Genomic DNA, 25,857 nt, shown 5'->3' on the forward strand with positions numbered 1-25,857 from the left:
CTCCCTTCGAGAACACGTGAGAAGCTCGGTCATCCGAGAGGGGCTCGGTGTCGAGCCGCCGCTCCTCCGCATCGAGAGGAGCCAGACGAGGTGGCTGGGGCATCTGATCCGGATGCCTCCCGGACGCCTGCCTGGTGAGGTGTTCCGGGCACGTCCCAGTGGAAAGAGACCCCGAGGACGACGCAGGACACGCTGGAGAGACTATACAAAAAAAAAAAAAAAAAGTCAGTCCAAAATGAGCCCAAGATGGCAGAATTTCTTGTTGTTTGTGGCGTGGCTTCTTTTGAGGCTCTCCTCATCTATGCGTGCCGTCCAAATGTCATATGTTTAAGTGAAAAGGTCTTCGGGGTGGATTTTTTGCTATATTTTTTTGACTCTCCCTACAATTTATCGTGTATAATTTGCGTACATGGTCCATATTTAGAATAAATCTAAGATAAAAAAAATTCACACATCTTTTCAGGCTGGGTGTCCCAGAACATATTTTGAGCTCTCCCGACGATAAACATGCCAGCAAAATGTTATTTTGCTGAGTAAAACTGTCTTCACACGACAAAGCCTCATTAAACATGAAGAAAAGAATTGTTATATTGTTGGAGCGAGTCTATTTTCTCATAACTGTGGCTCAATGGGGGGGGGGGGGGTGCCTCCAGGAGTTTTCCCAAATCAGCCTTTTACTTTCCATAAATGTCAGTTTATGAATGTAAGTCGCCACACGGAGTGTTATTTTAGCAGGAGTGGCATTTCCAGGTCTCAGAGGTGGTGAGCGCAAAATAAATAGCAGAATTCATTTTTTGGGGGCGTGGGGCGGGGTGATGACTGGTAAGAATCTTGTGGACATGCACCAATTTCAGCTGGCACCTCTCCAGATTTCCATAAGTGGGTCCGAATCAATCCCTGGACAAACAAGATCTTGACTATCTGTTGTAACAATATAATCGTGCAAAAAAAAAAAAAAAACTGATTCAAAACAGTGGACAGCACAATTCATTGAAATTCACGTTATTTATTTGATGTTTTTTATTGAAAAAAAGATGGTGAGTCACCCAGGGTACACCCTGAACTGGTCGCCTGCCAATCGCAGGGTACATACAGTGTAAACAAACAAATCATTCACACTCGTATTCAAACCTGCAGACAATTTAGAGTCTTCAATTCACCTATCGCACGTGTTTTCGGGACATGAGGAAACCGCGGTACCCGGAGAAAAGCCACACGGGCCCCCGGGAGAACATGCACCCCGGCCCTCAGAACTGTGAGGCGGATGTGCCAGGCGTTCCATCCATTCTTTTTCACCTTTGTGATACAAACGCTAACTAGTCAAAAGCACACGCAGACGGCATTGTAGCGCATTTGAGGCGCCCTCCCCTGCGACGTGTACGTGCAGCTCCTGCTCACGACCCCGCTTCCTTGTATGCCGTGTGAAAGGGGAGTCGGAATTGGGAGGAGGGTGTGCCTGTTGTGCCTGTTTCTCTGAAGGAGGAGGAAGAGGAGGAGCCGCATCTGTGTTTGCCAGGTGTTCCTTTTGTGATCCTCACCTTGCACTCAGGCGCGGCGGCGGCTGCAGCCCAGATAGGAGTGTGTGTGTGTGTGTGTGTGTGTGGCAAGAAGGAAGAGGCCAGGAAAACATCAAAATAATAGTGCCATTCACAGTCATAGCCTTCAGGTAAGGCGCTGGAAACTACCGTGCAACAAGGAACACGGCGTGTTATCAATGTCGCAATGGTTCCTCAAGTATGCAGACGCCCGGCAGAACGCGGATCTCCTCCGAGGCTAAGCGGTTCTACGAAAACCTGAACTTGATACCCTGAGCCAGCCACGATTTGAAACCCGAGTCCTTGTTTGGATGCCACAGCTGACTTGAAACCCTTACCCTGCCTCGATGGCCTTATTTGAAACATTGAACATTAGTTGGTGACACACTTTTAAACTCTTACTATGGCTTCAAACCATAAACCCGTGTTGAGTCACTAATTTGAAACCACAAACTGTTTTCATGTCTACTTTAAAACCTTAACCCTGACTTGAAACCCTTATTGGAAACCATAAACCCTCGTTTGAAACCTTACCCCAGGGTCGTTTCCATAATTTGAAACCGTAACCATTTCTCGGGACTGTCTTGAAACCCCAACTAAGCCTGTCCTGGGAATTGTTAAAAACGCTCATTCGCGTACCGTCAAGCGTGTTCAGAATGTGCACGCGTATATTTACACAGCGCAGGTTCACCACTTTCAAGGGCGCTGTTACGCTCCAGAGACAAAGCAATTTTACACAGAACATTGACACGGTCCTTATCGGTCTTAATCACAACTGCCTCTCACGCACGCGCGCATACTACACACAGTGCGCGGTAGCTGCGTATTCATCGGGCCGCTGCACGTTGTGTTTGACACGTATTACTGTAAATGCCATTAGTAAACCTTTACAGCCCCGAATACAGGACGCAAATCCAGATAAGAAAGGATAATTAGCGTAGGGACCCTCATCAGAGAGAGTTTTGCAGCCCCAAAAGATGCGTATCTCTGAGGAGCCCCAACTGCAAGCAGATGGCAGATGCTTTTGTGAAATCAATGCCAATTGTTGTCCACATTAGGGCTGCGTGGGCTGGGATGGCTGATAAGTGCCGTAAAATAAAGTAACTGGAAAGAAGAAGAAAGGGATATCGGGGAAGTTGTGTTAAAGGGTTGGGGGGGTTTTTTCTGAGCAAGAGTACGCCACTTTTCAGGGAAAGATTGGGAAATAAGTTGTTTCTGATGAAGTGCAAATCCAGTATAGTGTTTACCTGAGATACGAGTGAGCTAACTTACTTTTTTGAAGGTATAAACTTTTTTTCGTTTGTTTTTTTCGCCTTGGCTTGTGAGCAAAAAAAAATTGCCATACAAACTCGAGATATTAGCAGCGAATTGAAGTCACTTCGTAGCAAGCAGCAGTTCGGCAAATTGACCAAAACGCTGCAGCAACACGTCAACAGAAAACAGAGCGGTACACGCGCACGTGTTCTTTATCCTCTGCTGAAAAACGACTATTACTGCGATCATTCATAGACGTTGAGTGAAACGTCTTCATTCCGCCTGGCTGTACGGTATTATACTGCTGTCGTGCACACAGGGTATTTTATGTCGTCATTAATGTCTATTTTTATCAAGTATAATATTATAGAGTTCTTTTGTCTTTGTTAAAAAGGACATTTCAAACAATTTTGTTTGTGAATGGGGGGCTTGAATAGATTAATTGCATTTCCATCCATTTCAATATGGAAAGATGATTTGAGATGCAAGTAAGCATGGTGACATGACAGACGGGGGGGGGGGGGGGAATTCAACTGGTATCTCAACGCACCAGTTTTTTTCTTTTCAGTTTTGCATTTGTGAACGGATTTTACAAGGGTAGGGGTGGGGGCAAATTTTACTTCAAATAGCCACGTGGAAAAAAGCTCGACTGTCACGGTAAGTTTTCAAGGGAGTTGTTAGCGGGTTAGCTTCTGGGGGAAAAAATAGATCATTTTAATATGTTTGGATACTAAATTGAAAACTTAAGACTAATTGCTTGCTTTTCTTAATAATTCCAACGTGGATTCAAGTATGTAGTTTATCCAAAATAGTGACATGGGGGAAGAAGACGGTGTGAAAGGGGCGACCTCGACTGCTTGATTCTTGTCAGAGGTCTCGCCGCTGAGCGCCACAAAGTGGTTGGCAAAATATGTCACTGCTATTTTACTACCATTTTAAAAAGTTTTTTTTTTTTTTTCCCAGTACTCCACTGCGGTTGTTTTCGTTTCATGCGGCTCAAAACAAAGCTGCCAACGTTGAAGCGGCGCAGCGAAGGTGAGGCTTGTTGTTGGTAGAAGAGGAGACTTTCAGTTTTTACAGCTTGTTGGTGGCAGATTATACCGTTGACAGCACGTGAATAGACCTTTTTATCTATCTTTAGAAAGGCAGTCTTGTTGTTTGCGTGCCAAAAAGGAATCACCGAGTTCCGGGCTAGTTGCTCAACCGGAGGCGTGGCAGTCTGGTACGGAAAAGACTCGGTAGAAAGCGTTATTCACCAATTGACTTGTCGTTTTTCTTTGTGGAACCAACCACCCTGAGGTATTTGCTGAAAGTGGGACATTTTCATGGCTCTCTGCATATTTTTGTGCCTTGTCCGAAACACCCTTCGATGGCACAAGATTTGGTTTCAAGGACGTTGAAGGATTTTGAAGTGAAAGATCTCGACTGTTCTCGTGTCGTTGGATGTCGGCGAGTTACGCAAAGTCTTCACGTCTTTGGTTTTTGCTCTGCTGAGTTGCAATTAAAAAGCTTCATCCAACAAACATCCCGTTATGAACTATTGCTGTTTTACAGGTGTTATTTTTTTCATTTAAAAAAAAAAAAAAAATACAAAAATGTTTTTGTTTTACAGAGAGGCTGGAACTAAATAATTGCGTTTTCATTCCTTTCATTGGGCAAAGATGGTTTTTAGATATATAGTCGATGGAGTGACTTACACAGCGCTTTATCTACACCGCGCCTGTCAAACAAGACCGAGAGTCCAAAACCGACCCATCGCGTGGCCCAGGAAAGCAAATCACGTGTCAAACTGTTCGTGTTGCAATCTGCACCAAATTGTCACGAGCAATAAATGCTGAGATCTTGTAAAATATTTTTCTGTTACCAAAGTGCCAAAATGAACTCTCCGTCAATTTGTTGCGCATGCAATGATATGACGAGCCAATTGAAATATTTCTTTGGTTTCACAGTCATAATGAGGGAAACCGCAACTTCAAGGTGGCAAAAATGAGTTTGACACACCTTAATTCTGCACCATCTCGAAGACACAAAGTGCAGCACAGAGTCCTGACGTAGATTCGCGACGTATTATTCAACTTCTTCCTATCCAATCCGTTGTTTCCCCTTACAGCTACGAAAAAAAACAGCGATTTAAAGGGGTAAATGTGGGAAATTGATGGCTGTGAAATTGTCTTAAATGTCATCAAAGGCAAGCCTTTAGCAATTTTGAACTAGGTGAATTTTACATTTCATTTCTTCAGTTAATATATGCGTAGATCTCATCTCTTTTAGGCCTGCAATTTGCAGTGAGAGAGTCCGAACACCAAAGTGGACTTGGCGTTGAAAGCCTGGCAGTGCAAAGTCCTGTAAAAACATTGTGCTAAGCGCGCTAGCCGCAAGACGATGATTCTTATTAAGCAGCTTGTTCTTCAAGGGCCATGACGGGAGCGTGCAGGCGGTCACGTCTGGCAGTCTCCGTCCGGGGGCGATTCAATTACGGGGGCCGGCGTTTTTACTGTAAGACAAATACAGAAATAGACTGTTGCTCCTGCTTGGTGGGCAGTGTTGGGTTTCACTGCGCTAAAGCCAAGGTCAAGAGACTGGCTGGGGGGGGGGAATACTCGATGATCCCCGAAGATAGATAGGACCGCACCTTGTGCCAGTATTAAGTTGATTACTTTCTCTCCTTATTATTCAATGGCATCATTATGTTACATCATGTCTTTATGACATTTATGACAGCAAGGTGCACTTGTACAATTTCTAGGTGCAGCCGACGCATCGGGGCGGTCTGCTTTCATCAAGTCGTCATTTCAGACCCTCGCTGGAGCGGTTCACGGCCAAGTGTGAAGCGGCTGGGATGAGAATCGGCACCTCCAAATCTGTCACCGTGGTCCTCAGTCGGAAAAGGGTGGCGTGCCCTCTCCAGGTCGGGGATGAGCTCCTGCCCCAAGTGGAGGAGATCAAGTGCCTTGGGGTCTCGTTCACGAGTGAGGCAAGAATGGAACCGGAGATCGACGGGCGGATCGCTGCAATGTCTGGACTAATGTGGACTTTAAGGTCCTGGATACAAGCCCCTGGGTTGAGTTTCTTCCATTGGGTGTCTGGGCTCTCTCTCTCTCTCTCTCTCAGAGTTAGGGCGAGAAGCTCTGTCTTCTGGGAGGGGCTCAGTCGAGACTCTGCACCTCCCCATTGAGAGGAGCGAGATGAGGTGGCTCGGGCATCTGTTAAGATGCCTCCCTAGTGAGGTGTCCTGGACATTTGCCACCGGAGGAGACCCCGGGAACAGCCCTGGGCACGCCGGAGAAATTATGTCTCCTGACTCACTTGGGAAGACCTTGGGATCGCCTAGGAAGAACTGCATGAAGTGGTCGCCGTACCACCCATCGGGCACTGGGAGCTGCTTTCATCAAGACTCTTTGGATTTCAGCGAGCAGAGAAACCTTAAATTTAGGTTCCACTTTTCTTTTACCTGAGCTCCCTAAAGTGCGACGAGTTGCTACAGCCTGTTATGTAAGTTATGGGACGACCTGTCACTTTGTGAGAATGCGCGCTGTCCAAACTCCTCAACTCCCGAAACGTCGTCATACGTTGGTGATCTCTGACGGCACGCGAATCTGGTTGGGAACCCGCGGTCCTGCGGCCCAGCGCTTCAATTCGACAGCACCGCCGCCCTCCCAAGCCCCTCCGCCGCCCTTCGGTGACATGACTTGAGGCATTCGGAACTCGAGAGGACACCCATTTGACCAGATTCCACTTTCTCAAATTGCAGGAAAACACACTTAACCGATGGGTCGTCCCGACATGAGAGGGGCCATTGTTGCCCCCGTATGCTTCCCTCCTCCCCCCACCCTCCTGTAGCCCATCTCCCCGCCGTGTCGCATAACAAGCTAAGAGCACACTTTTTTTTTTTCCATGCGGGCCTTCAACAGGCGATCCTTTGACAAGCCTGCCCGGGTAACGGTGGGGACTGGGGGGGGCTCTTTGGGCATATGAAGGGGCCATTCTTCAAAGTCAGGATCTACGAGTCGGGGAAAGTGTATAAATGATACCTGATGGCCTGTAAAAAGATCATTTGATAGACGGACATGCTCGTTAACGCCACGACTGACAAGCCGTTCCTTGAAACCGAGAGTCCGCCGACACTCGCTGGCATTTTGACATCTCACTTTGGCCCCTTAAACGCTGACTGAGCAGCTCGGCGCGATCGTCTGCTTCACGCTTCTGAGGTTCGGGTTTCGAATCGCCGCTTTGAATGCCGTCTGCGTGTCATTCGGGCACTCCCAAAGGAAGCCGCCGCTTAGCTGTCAATCAAACACCGCTCTCGCAACCTGAAAAATGGATGCGATTTCATATCGCAAATTCTTTATGACGCAAAAATATATGAGCTGAAAGCCTCTAGATAGCTTGCGAGCTCACTGGCCGATGGACAGGCATCATCGTCACTCGAAAAATAAATTGACATCCAGGGAAGATGAATTTTTCGCAGTGTAGGCACAATTCAGGACTCCAAAAATCGTATTTTTCCATGTTTTCAGTCGTGAGCTTCAAACATGTGGAATGCATTTCAAAAGAAACCTCAATTTCTCCACAACCCGTCATCTGATTTTCAAAATTTGCAGTTCCTGTCCTGCTGCTACGTTAATGCCTTCACAACTTCTGCCATCGATGAATAGGCCACACCCCTGAAAGGTACACATTCAACACGTGAATACTCCAGTACATACAGTAATCACCTTTTATAAAAACCCGTTTATTGCTGTACATATATTTGATTATGGTTTTACAAAACTGCTTGTAGGGGACGAATGGCATCTGATTGGAAGTCTCATTTTACAGTACGCTAACGCTCTTCTTTGTGAGTTTACCTGAGGCTGCCCGTGTTATTTAAAAACTGGGGGACCCCCCCCCCCTCTCCCCGACCTCCCCACCCCTCACCCCAGTCCCTCCATCATCGCCGTGAGACATTCCTCAAGCCGTCGGCCGTGAAGTGCGCTGTGTAATTTGCACTGTCTGAAAGATTATTGAGCTCGGCGCATACGGCGGGGGACGTTCCCGTGGTGGATACAAAAAAAATACAAATAAATTGGGGGAAAAAATGGTTTGCACATAAATCTCGACAAGGCTAGCCCAGGAGCAGGCGTGTGATTGGTTGGCGCGGGACCACGCCTTCAAGCCCAAAACTCCAACTGAACATTTTCTGTGTCCCAACACATCCCGCTCACCGCTTCCTTCCTGCCTCACCCGTCGACTTTTAATACCTGCCTGTCATGTTTTCTTTGGGGGACCGCCCACCTTCCACCGCCTTCTCCTTCTTTCTCTTCTTCTTCTCCAGCAGCCTCTTGCCGTGCATCTAGTAATTACCGCAGCTTTTGAGAAAAAGCCTTTCATTCGAGTAATTATCCCTGCGGAACACAATAAAATGGCTTCCCCTTGACAGGAAAGGGGAAGTTTTGGGGTTGTGGTGCATTCAAACCCCCCGGTCAGATACTGAATAATACAAGAAGAGCCCGGAGTGAGTGGAAATGGCAAACAGCTTTTGATTTAGAGCCGCAACCTTTTGTTCACCTTGATGGGAATCCAACAAGTTCTGCAACTGTCGCGTCTATTTCACCGGAAAACCTGCAAACGGTTGTGAAAGTCGTCCGGTTCTGGATGCGCAGGAACGGTAGACTGTTGGGTTTGACTGATGGTTTTGTGTTTCAGGCTGCAAACTTGTTGAGATTTTAGCATGCGGACGTGCCAAACTTTGAAGGCTCTTTGTTCCTCGATCCAGTGTGGAACAATGGCGTCCATCGTACGGATCGATTTGGGCCTTAGCTAAAACGCGGCTGGGAGTCAAAGGTTTTGGGTTGTTTTTTTTTTTTTTTTTTTCAAACGCTTAATTCAGTCGTGAGAACAAGTGGTCTCCCTGGGATGCAAACACCTTTTCCTTTCGGCTTGTCCCGTACGGGGTCGCCACTGCGTGCATCTTTTTCCATCTGAGCCTATCTCGTGCATCTTCCTCTCGAACACCCAACTGTCCTCATGACATCCATCCATCAACGTTTTCTTTGGTCTTCCACTCTCTGGTTCTTTTGCCTGGCAGCTCCAATCCTCAGACCCCTTCTCCCAAAGTAGTCGCTCTCTCTGGACATGTCCAAAGCATCAAAGTCTGCTCTCTCGGACCTTGTCTCCAAAGCATCCAACTTTGGCCGTCCCTCCCTCTAAATGAGCTCATTTCTAATCCTATCCGAGCGAGAACCTCAACATCTTCATTTCTGCCACCTCCAGTTCTGCTTCCTGTTGTTTCTCCAGCGCCGCCGTCTCTAATCCGTCCATCATGGCCGGCCTCACCGCTATTTTAGAAACTTTGCCCTTCATCCTAGCGGAGACTCTTGCGTCACGTAGAACACCAGACACCTTCCGCCAACTGTTCCAGCCCGCTTGGACCCGTTTCTTCACTTCCTTCCCTCACTCACTCGCCATTGCTCTGGATTGTTGACCCCAAGTATTTGAAGTGGTCCACCCACCCTCGCTATCGCTTCACTCTTCACACCTTCTTTTCTGTACCGTATCTATTAAATGTGATATTTTTGCCCTTTATCCATGGCTCCTCCACTTTTCCTCAGGATGGGCTTTTTCTTGAAACACGAATGGCTATTCCAGGTGATGATGTCCGGAATGCTGGAGGTGCAACAACAGCGGTCCGTCAAAGGCTACTTGGGATTGGCTAACTCAAATCTGCTTGGGTACTGGACGGGGTCTTGCTTGGACATTCAAGTTGTTTGTGATGCTGGAATCATTGTGAATGTGCACCATAAACTATTTCTATCGTGGTTGCTTGATGAACTAAAAAATTGATTATTCCAACACTTCTCGTCAGTGCACAAAGTTTTAGAAAGCATCCATTTTTTTGTGTGTGTTCTACTCGGGCTGGAAAGTGTTAAAATGTTTCCCGTCAATTTTGAACTTTTCATGGGAATTTTTTCAGATAAATATTGATAATCTTTTGACATACTTTGTAGACATTTTTGAACAAGGTAGGGTCTGAAATGGCTTTTAGCTCACCCCCCTTCGCTCCCCCCACCTGTCGCCCTCGGATGGAACAGCTGGTTGCCGTGGCAACACTTTTACGGCAGCATTGCAGCGGACTGCAAGAGGAAGTGTCCCGTCCGTCCGTCCGTCCGTCCGTGCCAGTCCGCAGGCAGGATCCGGGCCATGCCTCGTGTCAACAGATGATCCGATCCCTTTTCAGACGGCTCGGGTGTCGGCCTCGCTCCTCGGCGCTGCGGAAAAGCGACCTCTTGTCTCAAAGCCTCCCGAGTCCTCCTGACTTCTCCGGTTTCCCGTCTTAATTACGCGCTCCTTTGTGCCGTGTTTTTTTTTTTTTTTCTTCTTCTTCCGTGTCATCCCTTGACCCCCTCGCCCCTTCCCTCCTCACGGTCTGTCTTTCTCGGGGTTCACCTCCCTCAGTTCCAGTTCCAGTGCGTGATGGGCTGCAGACATCAAATTCATTTGGACTTTAAATGTTCAAAAATCTGCTTTGGAAATGGAGCAGGGCTTGCTCGTCACAACAGTGCATGGTCGGCTGCCCCGGAGTGCTCTTGAGCAAAATTTTCAATTGACCTTCTTGGGAATTCTATTGGCTTTGAGTGAGACTTGAAAAGGAATTATCGTGACGGTTCGCGACAGGCCACTAAGGATTGATTTGCTCTGAAAATTTCTTGGGAAATGGGTGTACAGTTTTTTTTTTTGGTTTTGTTTTGTTTTGTGTTTTTACATTGTTTGTGATGCTGGAATTGTCACAACGGTGCATGACAGGCTGCTAATTTGGATCCACTATGAAAGTTGGAGTTGCCTTTGTGTGTGGACGTGACTGGAGAGGCTCCGTAAAGGAGGCAGCTGGATGGGATTAGCGTGCACAAACATCTCCGATCGAGGTCGTTTTGAGGCAAACGTGTGTAAATCTAAAGCGGAATAATGCACGCCCACTAAGGGGAAATGCTTGAAATCTTCTGGTACTACAAAAAAAAATGTTTTTTTTTTTCCCTTTCCCCTTCCTGGGACAGCAGATTGTGTTACTGAAGTCGAAGCACTGAGGCGACACGGAGAGAGGGTGACCTTGTCTCTGAGGAAATCTGACACAGGTTTTTCACATGCTGGGTGGGGAATTTTTCTTTTTTTCGTACGTGTGTGTGCGTGTCCCTCCTCCGACCCGAAAGCCCCAACTCGTGTATCTCCGCCTTTTTTTTTGCGGTGCCGTCGGAGATTAAAATGCGGCACATCCATCGCAGAGCTCTCGTTATGCGCCACGTGATTGTAAGATGTTCAGAAATGGCAATTTGTCTTTTATCTTGTGGCTTCCTCTCTCTTGACGCCGACACACACGTGCGGGAACACAATGCCGGGTTCCCCCCCACCCCCCCCACACCCCTACACCCGCCTTGCCGGGCTCCGGTCCCAGCTCAGGATGAGGGTAAACAAAAACCAATGTTTAGATTTCACGGAAGTGGAAACGGATCCGGCCAAGTCGGCTCTCTGTCACTCAGCAGAACTGCTGTTTGTGTGTGTGTGTGTGTGTGTGTGTGCGCGTGCTTGTGTCTGGTCTATGTGCAAGAATACTTTATTTTTTTACGATATTTATTTTAGACTTTTTCTGTTGCACCTAAACCTAATATACACTATAGACTAATGCTGGTTACCATCTGTAATGTGGGGTAGAAAAATCATAACTCACAAATTATGAAATGATTCTTGATCACTTTTACTTGGATTATTGCATTATAATGAACTCACCAATGAGTTCATCTTTTTTATGTCTAATTGTTAGCCTAATAGCATTGTTGAAGTCAATGTTAAATTCCCATTTGTAAATTAATGAAGAAATTATTAATTAATTATTTAACAATGTGCTTCCTTCAAACATTTTTTTTCTTGTTTTATAAAAACATTTAAATTTGATTTAGGCTCAAGCTAATGCAATGTTTTTTCAATTTATTGTATTTTTTATTTTAATATTTACAATTAATTGATGTGACATAGCCAAGCCAGAATCATATTAATTGGCTAAGTTATATTTCATGTTATTTTACACTTAAATTCTTAACTCATTCTTTAATAAGATACAGTAAAAGATGCTACATTTATTTGTTTTATTTACAATAAATGTTGAGTGCATTGGTAAATGTTATTTTACAAATGTTTTTGTTCATAGATTATTCTTTAAGGTAAATTAAACACTTTGGTTCATAAATGTCTATTTAAAAATGTTAAAAGTATGTGAGCTCAAATTTGTATTTGATCTGGTTTAATAAAAATAATACATTTAAATGTATATGTAAAAAGTTTATTTTACAAATGTTTTATTTTTAGACAATACATTTATTTTGTTAAAAAATTGAAATCATGTTGAATAAAAAGACGTTTATTTTACAAATCATTTGATTCATCATAATAGACCAACTATTTCTGAAAATATATGTTTTAAATTACATGTACGGTGTATGTCATTAAATTTTAGCAAATGTAATGACATGTCATTTACAGTTAAAGTAATTTTCCAAATATTTTATTTGATCAATTCCAATGAAATAATGAAGCAACCAGTGACCAATTTTAGAAAGAACAGCTCGGTAATGTGAATACTGGGCAGAGCCAACTCGACTAGAGAACGTAGCTTTTGTCGCAGATGCATGCCTATGGCTGTTCTTTTAAAAAAAATTAGTAGTATTTTTTTTTTTTTTTTTTTCCGCTTAGCCCAAGGTTGCTGTTTTAGTTTGGGTTAACGTTTGCATTTGTGAACAATTGAATCTGCTCGGCCCGACATCCTCGCGTCGTCTGACATCATCCGGGTCCATTTGCTAACCTCGGAGCTGGCCAAGGTGCGCCTGCCCGCGGCGAGGGCGGGAGCGGCCGCCGAGCTGGAGCGCAATTAATGAAGAATGCGCGTTTTGTGCGGCGCTGCGTTGATTCCGCGCCAGTCCGGTCAGGAATGTGCAGTGCGCCCACAAGAACCGGGAGAGCTTGACACCGAAGGCCAGTTCCCTTTAAAAGCAAGCCGAGAACTGCGGACAGCTCTCAGGAAACAGCTCTTTGTAAAGCAAACATACATGTGTTTTATGGCAGACGCTTTTTTGAAATGATGATGGCCTCCAATGAGGCCACTTTTCAGCATGGCCTCCATCTCATTTCCTTTGCTTTTCTTCACCCTCCTGTAATAATAATCTTGGCTTTTTTTTCCAGCCGTTTTTTTATTGCTGTAGTTGATTTGACCCATCTGGTGACTTTATTGCGGGGAAATAAGCGGAGGGTGGCGGTCCCCGGTGTCGTCTTAGCTTCCACTTAACCCGTTGTCTCGACCCCTTTCCACACCCGTGCCCACGTGATCGGGACCCTCACCGTGAAAGGTGAAAAATAAAGATAAAAATGTTACTGTATATGTGGTTAATTCTGCTGCCCCACTTTGACCACCGGCGGACTATAATGTAGCCAAACACGCGCGAGGAAAGAAGAATCTCCGTTATCATTAGTGACTAAGTAAAGTGCCGTAATTTTGGGTGTCTTTCGCAGCTGCCCTTGAGTACTATCTTGTTTGTCTACATGTGTTGCGCCACTATTTGTGTTTAAATATCCATCCATTAAAGCATTATTGCGACCATCGCTGCTAATTTCTTGCCCATCCATGGCATTTTTCTCTGTGTTAGTGTCGTGGGTCTAATTCTGCGTTGTGTATTTTGTTGTATGATGAATGACAAGATGCACACGTTGGCTGGTCTCAACCTGGTTTAGTCCTCTCGCTGTATTATATTATTATTATTATTATTATTTATAAATGTTGGCAGAGCTCTCTTCACAAAGACCCTCAAAGCTCTTACACTTAGAAGTCAGAAATACAAGAGGAAGTGATCTCGTCTAGCCACCCAATAAGCGTGGCTTCAAAATAAAACACGCAGGCTACTGCCTGTGTTTCTACATTTTCCCCCTTACCATGAACATTTTTAAATTCCTTATATCAGTAATAGCGTTGAAAAGAACGGAAAAAAAAGAATAAATGCCAGGGCACGTGCTGAATTTTAAAAAATAAGAGTGCATTTCCTCGCCCTGTTCCTATTATAGCGCACAACATCACACCATTACATTAGCATGAAACTAGTAGGGGCGATCCGGAAGGAATTTAGTTTTTTTGCTAAAGTTACGATGTGCTCTTGAAAGACCACAAAAAAAAAAAAAGTTAATGAACGGAACATCCTAGCGTGTCCGTACAAGTTTTCTGTTTTTGTGGAATGTTTGTGATCAAAAGGTGATGCGCCTTAAGGAGTGTTCAACACACGCATCATTAGCTTGGACGTACTGACAGTCATTTCAATTCAAACTTCATTTCTTGACCATTGTTGTGCTATTTGGGGACAGAGGGTTAGTTTTGTTGCTAGCTGGACACAGCAGCACTGCGTCCTCGCCTTGGATTATTTTTGCAACCAGGTCGCCATTGGAAACGAGACCCGCCTCGAGAAGATACGGTACTTCAAGGGTTCAAGTTGTTGTAGACCGCACAGTACTTGGTTGCTTCCCGCTGAGAGAATGTGGGGCGGCCCTTCTCTCCGCTGCCGTGACTCACCGAGGCCTCCGAGGATTGCAGACTGACAGGTTAGGAAACCGCACACGGCGTATGCCTTCAGGCGTGGAAGTCCACTTGTGTCTCCGCGGGCAAGCCGGCAGCCGTAAACGTGAAGTATTTCCGAAAGCGGCGCCTCTCGAACCGGGATTCCCTCGAAATCATAATGTACCATTTACGATAGTTTGTACAAACTGTACGACCTGGCACCTATAGGACAAAAAGGAGCCCTCGACCTTAGTTCTGGGCCTACCAAAAGATTGAACGTCTTTGTATTGTATCATCACATAAATCTGACGTCTGGACTTGTAATATTCAAGAAGTACGATAGGGAATGAAAACAAATTTTGAAGGATGAAGGACGTGAAGGATTAGAGTCTGGTGCATTATTATTCGCCAGTGAAGTCTTTTATTAATTGGGCAATTGGAAGGCACAATTCCAACAACCTGAATAGCAATGAGTCGTCCTCGAGCTTAAATCATCAATGTGCTGCGTTAACAAAGGGGTTCAACCCCTTTTTTTAATGGCCGTATTGCCGCGAGTGTTGTTGTTGTTTTTCACAAAATCGGTTGCCGTCATTGTTGAATGCCCTTGCACAAAGTTGGTGTCCCGCCTGAGTTCCTGCTCGGATCCTCGCCAGGTTTTTCCCCTCTTGGGGCCGTCAAAAATGCTTTTACAGGCTGCGTGAAAGGGGTTTTGGCTCTCCAGTTCCAGGTGCGCCATTTCAGTCAGGTTTGGACTTCCTCTGCCGGCATCTCCTTCCTTCCCCTGTCATCTTGAAGCACATTTCCGAGCTTGAGGCGTTCGTAATTACGCTAGCCTGGCATGTATGCGATGACGCCATTCGTGTCAGATGTGCAACAAGGTGGACGGACTCCTTTGTGCAGACTTGTGTCAGAACAACAGAGAATCCCTCATTTGTCCAAAGTCTCTCCCACGCTACTTGGCCAGGTTGTCAAGTCGTCTGTCCGGGGGTCCGAGACTTCGGGTTATGAAGCGAACCTTCTCCCCAAGTATTTGTCTTTTAAGGTAACCCCCCTGCTGCCTCCCCTTCTGAGTCCTTGAGAACAGGAAGTGTTGGATGGATTGTGGGGGCAAGGTTGGAAAGGCCTCCCTCCAGAGCAGTCAGATGTGTTTAGCAGTCTGGAAGCTGAGGGTCTGAACCACGGAACCCCGTCTGGAAGTTTCTAGCGGTCTTCTGGGATGTTTTGCTGTTGGGTCTTGCTTAATCCACTGATTTGAGTACATTGTTCAATGCTGGAGTACCACTTGAACAAGTTAATAATACAAACCGCACGACCAGTTTACTCGTAGAGCAAATCATTGAATTTAATTGAAATTGGCCCCAACTTCAACCTCCCGCACAAAAGGCAAAGGCGATATTTGCAAATGCGCTAATTGTTCAAACGTGACAAAGAGTTATGGTGTGACATTTTGAGGTTAGCGCATCTTGGCTGACGGGAGTTTCTGGATTTGAATCCGGTTCGGAACTGTTGAGTATGTGCCTGTAATGTTCTTCTGTCTGACAAACCTGGACGTGAGTTTGTTTTGACTCCGACATCATGGCGGGCGTTTGGATCGATTTAAAATGGTGGATCTTTACCTCGCCTGGCAAGCAAATTGTGTGTGCATGATGTTATTAGGTATGTAGAAAAAACACGATAAAATTCTATGACTGCAACTACCGATTATTTGAATAAAGTCATTGAGGGTTCAGTATTTTGTTCATTTGGTTAAGTGTGATGTCACAATTGTAGCCTTAAAGCGAGAAGGGGGGAATAGACCAATATGATGTATAACTTTTCAGTCTTGGCAGAGTTGTGGGTTTTTGCTCGTGTTTTAGAAATGTCATTCAGGTTCTCCCACTCCAGCTTTTGAGCAACCACAACATTTTATCCACATTGATACTGTAGATTCCGCTCGCTTGAACTCCTGCGGCTCGTCTCCGACTACCGCAGCCAGCGGTGGAAGAATGCCAAGACCTGAAAAACAAGATTTCCTCCGGTGATGGGCTGCTCCCTTTGTCAGCGCCGGGGCCACGCTGTGGTTCCCTGAGGCTAAACGCTCGTGTTCCGCGTCCAAACACGGGAAAAACAGCAGATGAAAGGCTGAAAAAGTGTCCATCACGCCCTGTGAAATGGAAATTGCTTATCCAGAGGACGAATCAGAGAACACTAGACAAAAGGCGTCCCGGACGCTTTGCACGCGGGGGGAATTTAAAGGAGCACGACCGAGCTTTCATGCAAATCCATATCACTTTTGCAGGCCGGGTCAAACTTGAAAGGGGAAATTATGGAAAATTGTTTGGATTCAAATAGTCTTTGGGGTGCCTAATTAAACGACTTCCTCCCAGTTGTGATACAACAGCGGGGCGAATTTGCATAATAACTTCACCGACACCCCCACCAAGTTTCTCCCCCTGTGACTTGATCACCAGCTATCGATAGCTCGCTAGTTAGCAATCCTAGTTTCCTTGTGTCTTTCCTTCTTCTTCGTGTCTTTCTTTACTTACTTCCTTCCTTCTTTATTCACTTTGAGACTTTGGATGTTTCTTGCTTGCTTGCTTTCTTACTAGCTTACTTGCTTGCTTCCAAACCTACACTCTACTTCCAAACATACCACGAAACTACCTTGCAGACTTACTTAAGAACGCAGGTACTGTCGAAGTTAGTTACTGACTTGCTTCCAAGTTTGGTTTCTCACTGAGCTTTCTTTCTTTTTCTTTCTTTCTTGCTTACTTTCCTGATTTCTTGCTGACTCGAGGATGAGCTCGAGTTGTTACGGTCCAAACACTGCGTGTGTGACTACGAAGCGTGTCAGAGAGAGGACAAAAAAAAAAATTCCTGTTGCGGCCTGGCTGATCACTCCTGACGTGACCTCCCGCACGGCTCGCGTCTCCCGTCTCGCGGAGCGGAGCGCCGCGGCGGGCCGGCCCGTCTGGGCCTCCATCAGGGGCTCCGCTCCAACAAGGACAACAATGAATCTGTCAGCGCCAATTGATGGCTATTTTCCTGCGGGTCCCGCGTTGAGTTCAAGATGTTTGATGAAAACCAATTCAGCATTTCCTTTTCGCCGTCTGGCCAGTTTACAGCTCAGGGTGCGACGTGCTTGTTACACCGTCCGCACGTTTTGTCCAGATATTTTTTCTTACTATTGTGTCAAAGCGTTCCGCTTGCTTTCAGCATTTGTTTCCCTCACAATCTTAATTGCGCTTGAGAATTTATTATGGTCCTCATTTCATCGTATTTTTTCAGCTCTTGCACCGCACGGCTGAGTGCAGCCCCGGTAGACGACCGGCGGACTCGTCTGTCCGTCTGCTCGTCTGCGATGGAGCGGCGCCTGCCACTTAACCAAGTCTGACAGGGGAGACAGCCGCGGCTTTCGCTACTTACCAACTGTTTTGGGGTCACGCGGGCCTGAGCTATAGGAAGTGGCGCGTCGGTCGGGTGACCCCCAATGCGGTGACCGCTCAAGTGAACAACCGAATTCACTTTAGCTGGAGCGCGTAGTTCATTTTTCAGTCTGACGCAGAATATACGACGACACTTCTTCATATACGCATTCCAATTTATTGGAAGCTGTCTCTGGAAAATAAACGTCTCCCTCTGCTGAAAATGGGCAAAATGACCCCGAAATGTCTGCTGGAAATGGAAAATCGCAAATTTCCTCTTTGTGTGCATCTACGCATAATAAACATGCTGACTAGATTTCATGTTCCCCAGCAAAGCTGCCGTCAGGCCTGAATATTCCAAACTGTGGCGTTATTAGTTTTATCTTTTATGGTGAATCATCCAATTTTTTGCTGACGTTTAACACCCCCCATCTGTCCGTGATACAAGATTCAAGTTTGGTAGCAATCGGACAAAACCATCTTTGAAGGAACCCTGCAAATGTCTACGCGCTGTATCGGCTTTAAATGCTCACATGAAACCAAACTTGGCAGACTTCCTGAGTGTTTCCCGGCATGGCATCTTCAGACTTTTTGTGAGTCTCCCCATGACAGACACGCCTACCAAATTTCATGTTGCGAAGTAAAACCGTTCTTGCGGGCTGAATTTTCAAAGAATTCCATGACTTACTGTTTTTTGAGTCAGCCTTGAAAATAAAGATTTATACCTAATGTCCTGGTTCCATCCGGCAGGCCCTGATGCGTCCAGGTCGCCTCGACCGAATCGTCTACGTTCCTCTCCCGGATGCTCCGACCAGACGGGAAATATTTCGACTCCAGTTTGTCAACATGCCCGTGGCTCCAAACGTGTGTCTGGATGACCTTGTGACACGCACCGAAAAATACTCCGGAGCTGAGGTGAGTCTCCATTTCGGAATTTGCGGTAACAGTAGAAAAATATGAGAGAACTTCGGAACTCGGGACTAGCGCCTTTTTTCGGTACCTGAGCAGTTCTCTTGGGACGAGAACGCTCTCTCAGGGTGAGTAACTTCTTTCGGCACTGGAAACTCCTCTTGGGCATAGAACCTTCTCTCTGCGTTTAAAATCTTCATTTGGGACGAGTCGCAACTTCTGAGATTCAGTCCCTTCAGTTGTATTCGTTTATGGGTCAGACTTGCCACATCCAATACGGGGATGTTTCATGTCTATGTATATTCTTCTAAGTTTCCAAATCGTCTTCTTTGGTGTGAATTCAAATGCGAATTTAATATGCGTTTCCGCGATGTCTGATCGTCACGCCAATCACGTCGTTGTGCGACAGATTGGTTTCCCTTCACACAACTTCAACTATGCCACATCCGAGTGACTTCCGATGTAATGCTTTACTGCTTTCTGTGCTCCCCGTGTTCCTACAAAAAGTCAAGGCACCCCAAGTTACTCGGGTTGTAGCCAGTGGCAGCAGGCGACTATTGGCTCTTTAGTTGAATAGCTCAAAGTGCCATAAAATGATTTTACCGAAAATCCAAGTAGATTGCTTACCTTGGAGCAAGCAAATGGTGGATCTGTTTTTGAGGCCTTAAGTGAGCCTGTTGATTTTTGAAGAATTCAAATGACTCCGTCGCGGGCTGAATAGAGGCTGTGTTTATCCAGGTTTACTTGAGCCTCTTGTTGATTTTTGAGGGACTCAAGTCCACTCACTACGAGGACGGCCGGCACAGCTTCCCCGAGCCTCCGTTCGCATGGATTCGTTTTGAAAAAGCTTTTCCAGGACGCAGCCTGCTTCCGTGGACGTGAGTCAGGTGTAAGTAAGTTAAGCTTACCAGAGGTTATCAGTAGAGTCTTCGTCACATCCTGCATGAAAAAGCCCAAGCGGCCGTGCACCTGGAAGGAGGTATGCATAGAGAAACCAATTCCTGCCCGCTCCAGGCCCGCCTTCTAGCGTATGTTTCTTTTGACATGGCGGTGTCTGGCCTGGTAGCTCATCTGTGGAACGGGCACGGATGTTCAAACACAAGCCTCTCAACTTTATGCGCATGATATTTGACGTAGCAGCTGCCACAGATCCTGATATTTTGGATCTCTGGAGGGGAAGTTTTACGGGGGCTCAAGAACGGCTGATTCAAACCAAAATGGTCAACTTCCTGTTCCGTTACAGTACTGGGTCCTTGAGACTTTTCTGTCTGGTTTTGATTTTAGACGCGTCCACCTAATATCTTGTCGATTGGTGAAACTGCTGTCTGCACCTAATATCTTCTAACTTTTTGTGTAACTTTCCAGGGGGCACTGAGTGAAAAATCCCTGATCGAAATCAAAACTATCACATTTGTGCCGAGTTTTGGACATACAGTAGGTGCTTGAGACTTTTCTATGGGTCGGGTTACGATAGACGTCCACTCCGTTTTTGTTGTCCTGGGCCTACTGGCTGATTTCGGTCTCATTTCCCAGGGTACCTAACTCAGTGCAAAATGGCTGCTTCAAACCAAAATGGAGATTGAGACTTGGTCTGGTCGTGCTCGACAGGTCCACCCAATTCCGTGTTGCTCGGTGAAACTTGTGTCAGGGACAGATTTTTTGTTTTTTCTGTCACTCCCAAGGGGATCCATCTGCATGACAACTAATCGCTCCCAACAAAATTGACCAACTTCCTGTGGTATTTTGGCCGCGAGTTCTTGAGACTTTTTCCATCGGTCTTCTTATGATGGACATGTCGACCGTATTTTACGTTAATCGTGAAAACTGCTGTTGGGCAAACCTTTTTCTGTTACCTGTCTTGCTAGGACATTTGTTTCCCCAGTGCAACCTCCGCTCTCAACACCTCCAAAAATGGCCACAAGGTCCTGTTCCTGGTGAGAGAGGTGTGATATTTGATAGGATGTCATCGCTGCATTGTCGGTAACAACGGCAGCTCGCTTTGCCCCCGGAAAGGGAAGGTGTGATGCTGCTTCGCTCCAGTTGTTTTGTCTTTGTGGTTGGGGAAAACACCTCCAGGATTCATTTCACACCGTCAGATCCGATCAAAGTCAACAGAGGCGAATGAGTAAAGATCCATGGATGCTAACATACTAAAGAAGAAAGACCATCCTATTTGCTTTTTTGGGAGGGATTTTTTTTTTCCATCCCTTCTACAGTCATCAATGGGTTCATTTCCGCTGGCGAGATGCTCATCCGCTTGCCTGTCGAGGTCCTCACCAGCGTAGCTCCGTCGGTGCGTCGTTCATGCCGCATGCCTGCATGCGGGTGATCCGGCTCCGTGTGTGGTGTGAAACGCTAATTGTACGTCAGGCCGGCAATTCAGTTTCCCGGCGAAGAACAAATAATCAATTATAAATTCTGCAACAGCAAAAAAATGCAGCGCAACCACCCACAAGGGGAGACAAACCAGTTTCCTCTTCACACCTGTTATCCGGTTACTCCCCCTCTTGTGATTTACAACCTTGTATTTGTCACTGCAAAGATTGTTACCCACTCCTCCTCCCCACCCCAAAAAAAAACCCACTGGTCATTGACAAACAACAGCTACATGTGCATACATTAGCTCTAAAATATGTTCCAAAGTTTCCCTTGTGTTGTTTTTTTTTTTTTTGTTTTTTTTTGAACGGCTGGAACGGATTAGTGGCATTTCCATTCATTTCAGTGGAAAAAGATCCTTTGAGTTGATGAGGAAATATGTAACATGATGACTCCAATGTTAGCAAATGTTCTCACTTTGCTGGGGATTCGTCGTGAACGCAAACAACAACATTGCTGCCCTACTTTTTTTTTTTTTTGCTTTTTACACAGAATCGTATTTTTTTAATTATTATTCCTATGACGACACTCATTTCAAACAAAAAGCCAAATAACTGCAGGTTCTGATGTCACTCCCGAGGACACACAAATGTACGATTTATTGTGTGACTGTCAGCTCAATTACAATACATAAAAGCACTTTCTTTATATTGTTTATGTTTCACCATCTTTATATTTGCATTATAAAAGACAGTGCTACTTACTTGAAAAAAAACATGCAACAAAAAAATTGTGTTTTTGGGTGGAAAAACGGGTTATTGGCATTTGATTTTTTTCATTCGGGAAAATTGCTTTGATATAGAGTCGAAGTCGTTTGACTTATGAGCTTGGTCACAGCATAAATTTAAACTCCAAAGTCAAGGCGCTGCATTTTTATCCATCCACTCATTCCTCCCTTTTCTGAGCCACTTATCCTCACAAGGTCTGCTGACACGCTTTAGCTTATCCCGGCGATCCTCGGCGCAGGACGTGGGGGTACGCCCCGAACCGGTTGCCCGGCCAAAAATGTAATTCCGTCTTTGATTTTTGTGGGAATTGGTTAAGTCGTTTTTTTTTTCCTGTTTACCAACCGTGATGAAAAAAAAACCAGAAGTAAGAAGCGTATAATTTGTGCTGGATGTCGTGTGCACTCGTCGGTCAACGTTCACAGTGTGTGTCGACGACGTGCAACTTTGCATGTTGTGAAGCGGGGGGGTGCACATCACACAGGTGGACTTTTACACACCTTGACGTTAACACACATGCACACACAGGTCTACTGAGTTGTAGGCGTGTTTGGTAAATATGCCATCCCCGAATTCCCAGCCCGGTGGAGAATGCCGAGCTTTCATCCCTCTGATTAAGGGGCGAGGACAAATATGCCCTGAAAGGCGAGGCCGGCATATAACCCCCCCCACCCCCGCCCCCTTACACACACATACACTTAACTTAGTGTAACCCCAACAAAGGGGCTGCCCCATACAGGTCTTTCCAAAACATACAAGCAATCATGCTGTCACTTTTTTTTTTTTTTTTTTTGGGGAGCTTGAAGATTTATGCTCAATATTGTGCTCGTCTGTCATTATTGGTGGTTGAATTGATAAACAGTATCACGCAATATCAGACTCTGTTTGATGTCAATGTTGGTGCACGTCTCGCTTGGAAGCATCAGGAGGGGGTTATTGTATATTATTATTTCAATATTTTTAACTGGTGCTTTGTTACATAGATTGGTAGCTATGAAAAAAATGTTTTATCAACTCGGCGTTTGATGTGTATCACCATTTGTGGTTTGCGATTCCATTCAAAGACGATGTTGGCTCGTTTTGAACGATATGATTTGAAATGGCTGGAAAATGGACCGATTCTGTGACTTTTTAGCCCAAAATTCCAGCAGTGTGGCTGTGACATCAGAAATCTGAACAGTGGGCAGTGCACTGACATCATTTTGCATAGACAGGATACGAGGAAGAAACGAGACAAAGAAGAAGCTAGCGTCGGGCTAACTGCTGTGAGCTAACCCCCCAAAAAGTGAAGTAAAAGGAATTCGAAGTGAGTTTGTCGGAAATACAAGGCATGCCCACCTCCGTATGAAGTATGCCGTTATTTGCGAGTCGCGACACGTTTGATTGATTACCTTTTAAAATGATTTCAATGAATACGTTTCCATCCGGAAGGCGAACTTTCTGTACTTTGCTCAGAAGTGATTTCAAGTTTTCAAAAGTTCCGTTTTTCTAGTGCTTGAATGAAGTTCTTTAGCTTTCGAATGGGATCCTTTTGTTTTGTTTTGTTTTTCCCCACCTACCCTTTTCTAAAAGTTCTTTTTTTTTTTTTTTTTATATTATTGACTTGTACTTGTTGTAGGTCACATTAATGACGGGGAAACATTTTGTAATGATTTGTTTTGGTCCTCGTACTGGCCTTTGAAGAAGTTATCTATGTTTTGTAGCATAAATACAGCAGCATGTCTTACTTACATACTTTTAATGACTTTTTCTTTTTTTGGGTGGCGTAGCCTTGCACTGTCACACTTTCATCATCAGACACGCACGACTGTGTTGGCGCGTTTTTTTTTTTTTTGGTTCCCCCCCCCCCCAGCTGCTCTGTGTTTGTGTTGGAGAAGCGGACGCCGCGCAGATGCTTCCTCTTTGGCTTTTTCTGGAGGGTCAGCCATTTGTATTTTTGGCCGCTCGTGTTTTCGCTATTATTCAATCACTCGACAATCCAATTTGGAGCGCTACGTGGCTAATGCGCGGACACAAGTCGTGACTGAGCAAAATTGCTTTTGACCCGATTTTTGACTTGTTGGGTTTTTTTTGCTACGCTAACTTGGGACTTGTTTGAAACGCGAAGGTTCAGACTTGAGCACGTGCCACTTCCTCCCACCTTTCTCCGGCTTCTCTCCTGTAAATGTGAGCGATTGTGTGCGAGGGACGGTTGGGGGGGGGGGGGGAATTGGACGTCGCCGGCTGTAGACACAAAGGCGGATTGATAGTAAACACACACACACACACACATGCACACAGTGGATATGCTGCTCACAGGCCCTTCATTAAGGCTGTCTGATACGGTCAGTGGGCGCCTTTGTTGCCAGAGGAAGCCAGACAAGTACACCAGAGTGATTTGACCCGTTATATATGGTCGGTATGCGCTGCCCGCCGCTATTAGCCAGCTCGCTTTTTTTTATTTTCTTAGCTCTCAGGAGCCCCTCGGGAGGGTTCATTTAGGGCAGGGCCAGTCTGCTGGTACATCATAAAAAGAAAGATTTTTTTTTTTTTTTTTTTTAAACATACTATTTTTAGCTACCTGGTCAAGCAAAATGGTGCATTTTTTTCCAAAATATTTCGTCATTTATTTTGTATGTATTACTATTTAGTTTTTTTGATAGCAATTATTACTTTGTAGTGACTGGCAGCTTCAGCCAATTAGTTTTCTATTTTATTATAAAATTCATATTTAATTTAATTGTGTAATTTACATTACATTGTATTTTTTCAGCAAGTAGAGAACAATCAATTGAAAAATATTTTGTTCAATTACATCCATATTTATTCATTTAACAGGATTTAAGCACAACTGATTGATTTAAGCCACTTAACTACATTTACCTACAAAAACATTGTGCACTTTTTAAAATTATTTTGTCATTTTTTTAAATCGAAAAATGTAAATGTATTTTATACCTATCAATTTCATTTGAAGCAGCTTGAAAACCCCTCTTAACTTAAATGCAAAATGGTGCACTTTATCGGTAATTACGCCATAATGTATATATTTTTTTGATTTTTATTTATTTTCTTCGGTAGCAATTAACTTGATTTTGTTGCAGCTCTGTATAACTCTAGAGAAGGTGTAGCAGCTTCAGGAAAATATTTGTATATTTACTTTTGAGTTTTATTTTTTTATTAGCATTATTTAATTATTGTTTTGTATTTCATTTTCAGGTGACAGATGGGCTCAATTCATTCCCTTTTTTTGGCAATTGAATTTTTTTTATTTATCTTATGTTGGAGGTGAAGCTTCAGGGAAAAGCAATTTTTGTAACATATTAAATGAATTTACTTTAGCTACATCTTCAGATAATTTTTTTGTACGTTTTTTTCGTCATGGTTTTATTTTTTTGATTTTTCAAATGCAATGGAAACGATGAATAATAAATTGAATTTCTTTGCACATAAACATTGCGTTCATCGATCGTTGGTTTTATTTCAAACTTTTTTTAGCGTGTTAAAATGAGGGAAAGTGTGACGAGAGAAGTCGCGCCGCGGCTGCTCAGTTCAACGTCGCAAATCAGAATCATATTTATTTTGCCAAGTACGTGAACAATGGGAAGAAAAGCAGACGAGTCTCTGCTAAGCAACAACAAAAGCGTTCATGTGACGTTGCAGCGTTGTGACAGCGAAGGACATTGGCACTTGCGGGGGGCGGTCGCACGTGCACAGTCGGCCATCGCCGTGCACAGTCGGCGGGCGGCCTTTACGCTCGAGCGCTCGACGCCGTGCACGCACTCCCGCACTGACACAACCGCACGCTCGCTCGATGTGCACGCTTCATTTCTACGTGCGTATTAGTGATGTACTGTACAGTATCACAGCCGGTTTCCCGTGACCTTCCCGTAATAATGAGCTCCAGATAGAACTAAAAAGCGAGCCAAATGCTAACGGTGAGGAAGGACCGCGTCCGAGCCGCAAACACACCTGACAATATTTCGACTGCGTACTACAAGGTGGGCCCAACTTTTGAAAAAGTTGCATTCCTTACGCTGCTACCATGACTTCCTTCCTATCTTCCGTCCTTCCTTCTTTTCCGCCTTACTTCCTGCTTTGCTTGACCTCAAACC

The 25,857-nt window shown here is 45.0% G+C and overlaps 1 protein-coding gene across 1 annotated transcript in view; it reads left to right on the forward strand.

Moving 5' to 3' along the window:
* Nucleotides 1-25,857, forward strand: part of afg2a (AFG2 AAA ATPase homolog A) — a 98,580-nt gene that overhangs the window by 68,066 nt on the left and 4,657 nt on the right. Inside the window, exon 16 of the mRNA XM_061834746.1 lies at nucleotides 18,504-18,668. Within this exon, the coding sequence (XP_061690730.1) occupies nucleotides 18,504-18,668 (165 nt within the window). The remainder of the gene's footprint in view (nucleotides 1-18,503; nucleotides 18,669-25,857) is intronic.

Source organism: Syngnathoides biaculeatus, chromosome 11, assembly GCF_019802595.1.
Source record: "Syngnathoides biaculeatus isolate LvHL_M chromosome 11, ASM1980259v1, whole genome shotgun sequence".
In the NCBI taxonomy this organism is placed as follows: Eukaryota; Metazoa; Chordata; class Actinopteri; order Syngnathiformes; family Syngnathidae; genus Syngnathoides; species Syngnathoides biaculeatus.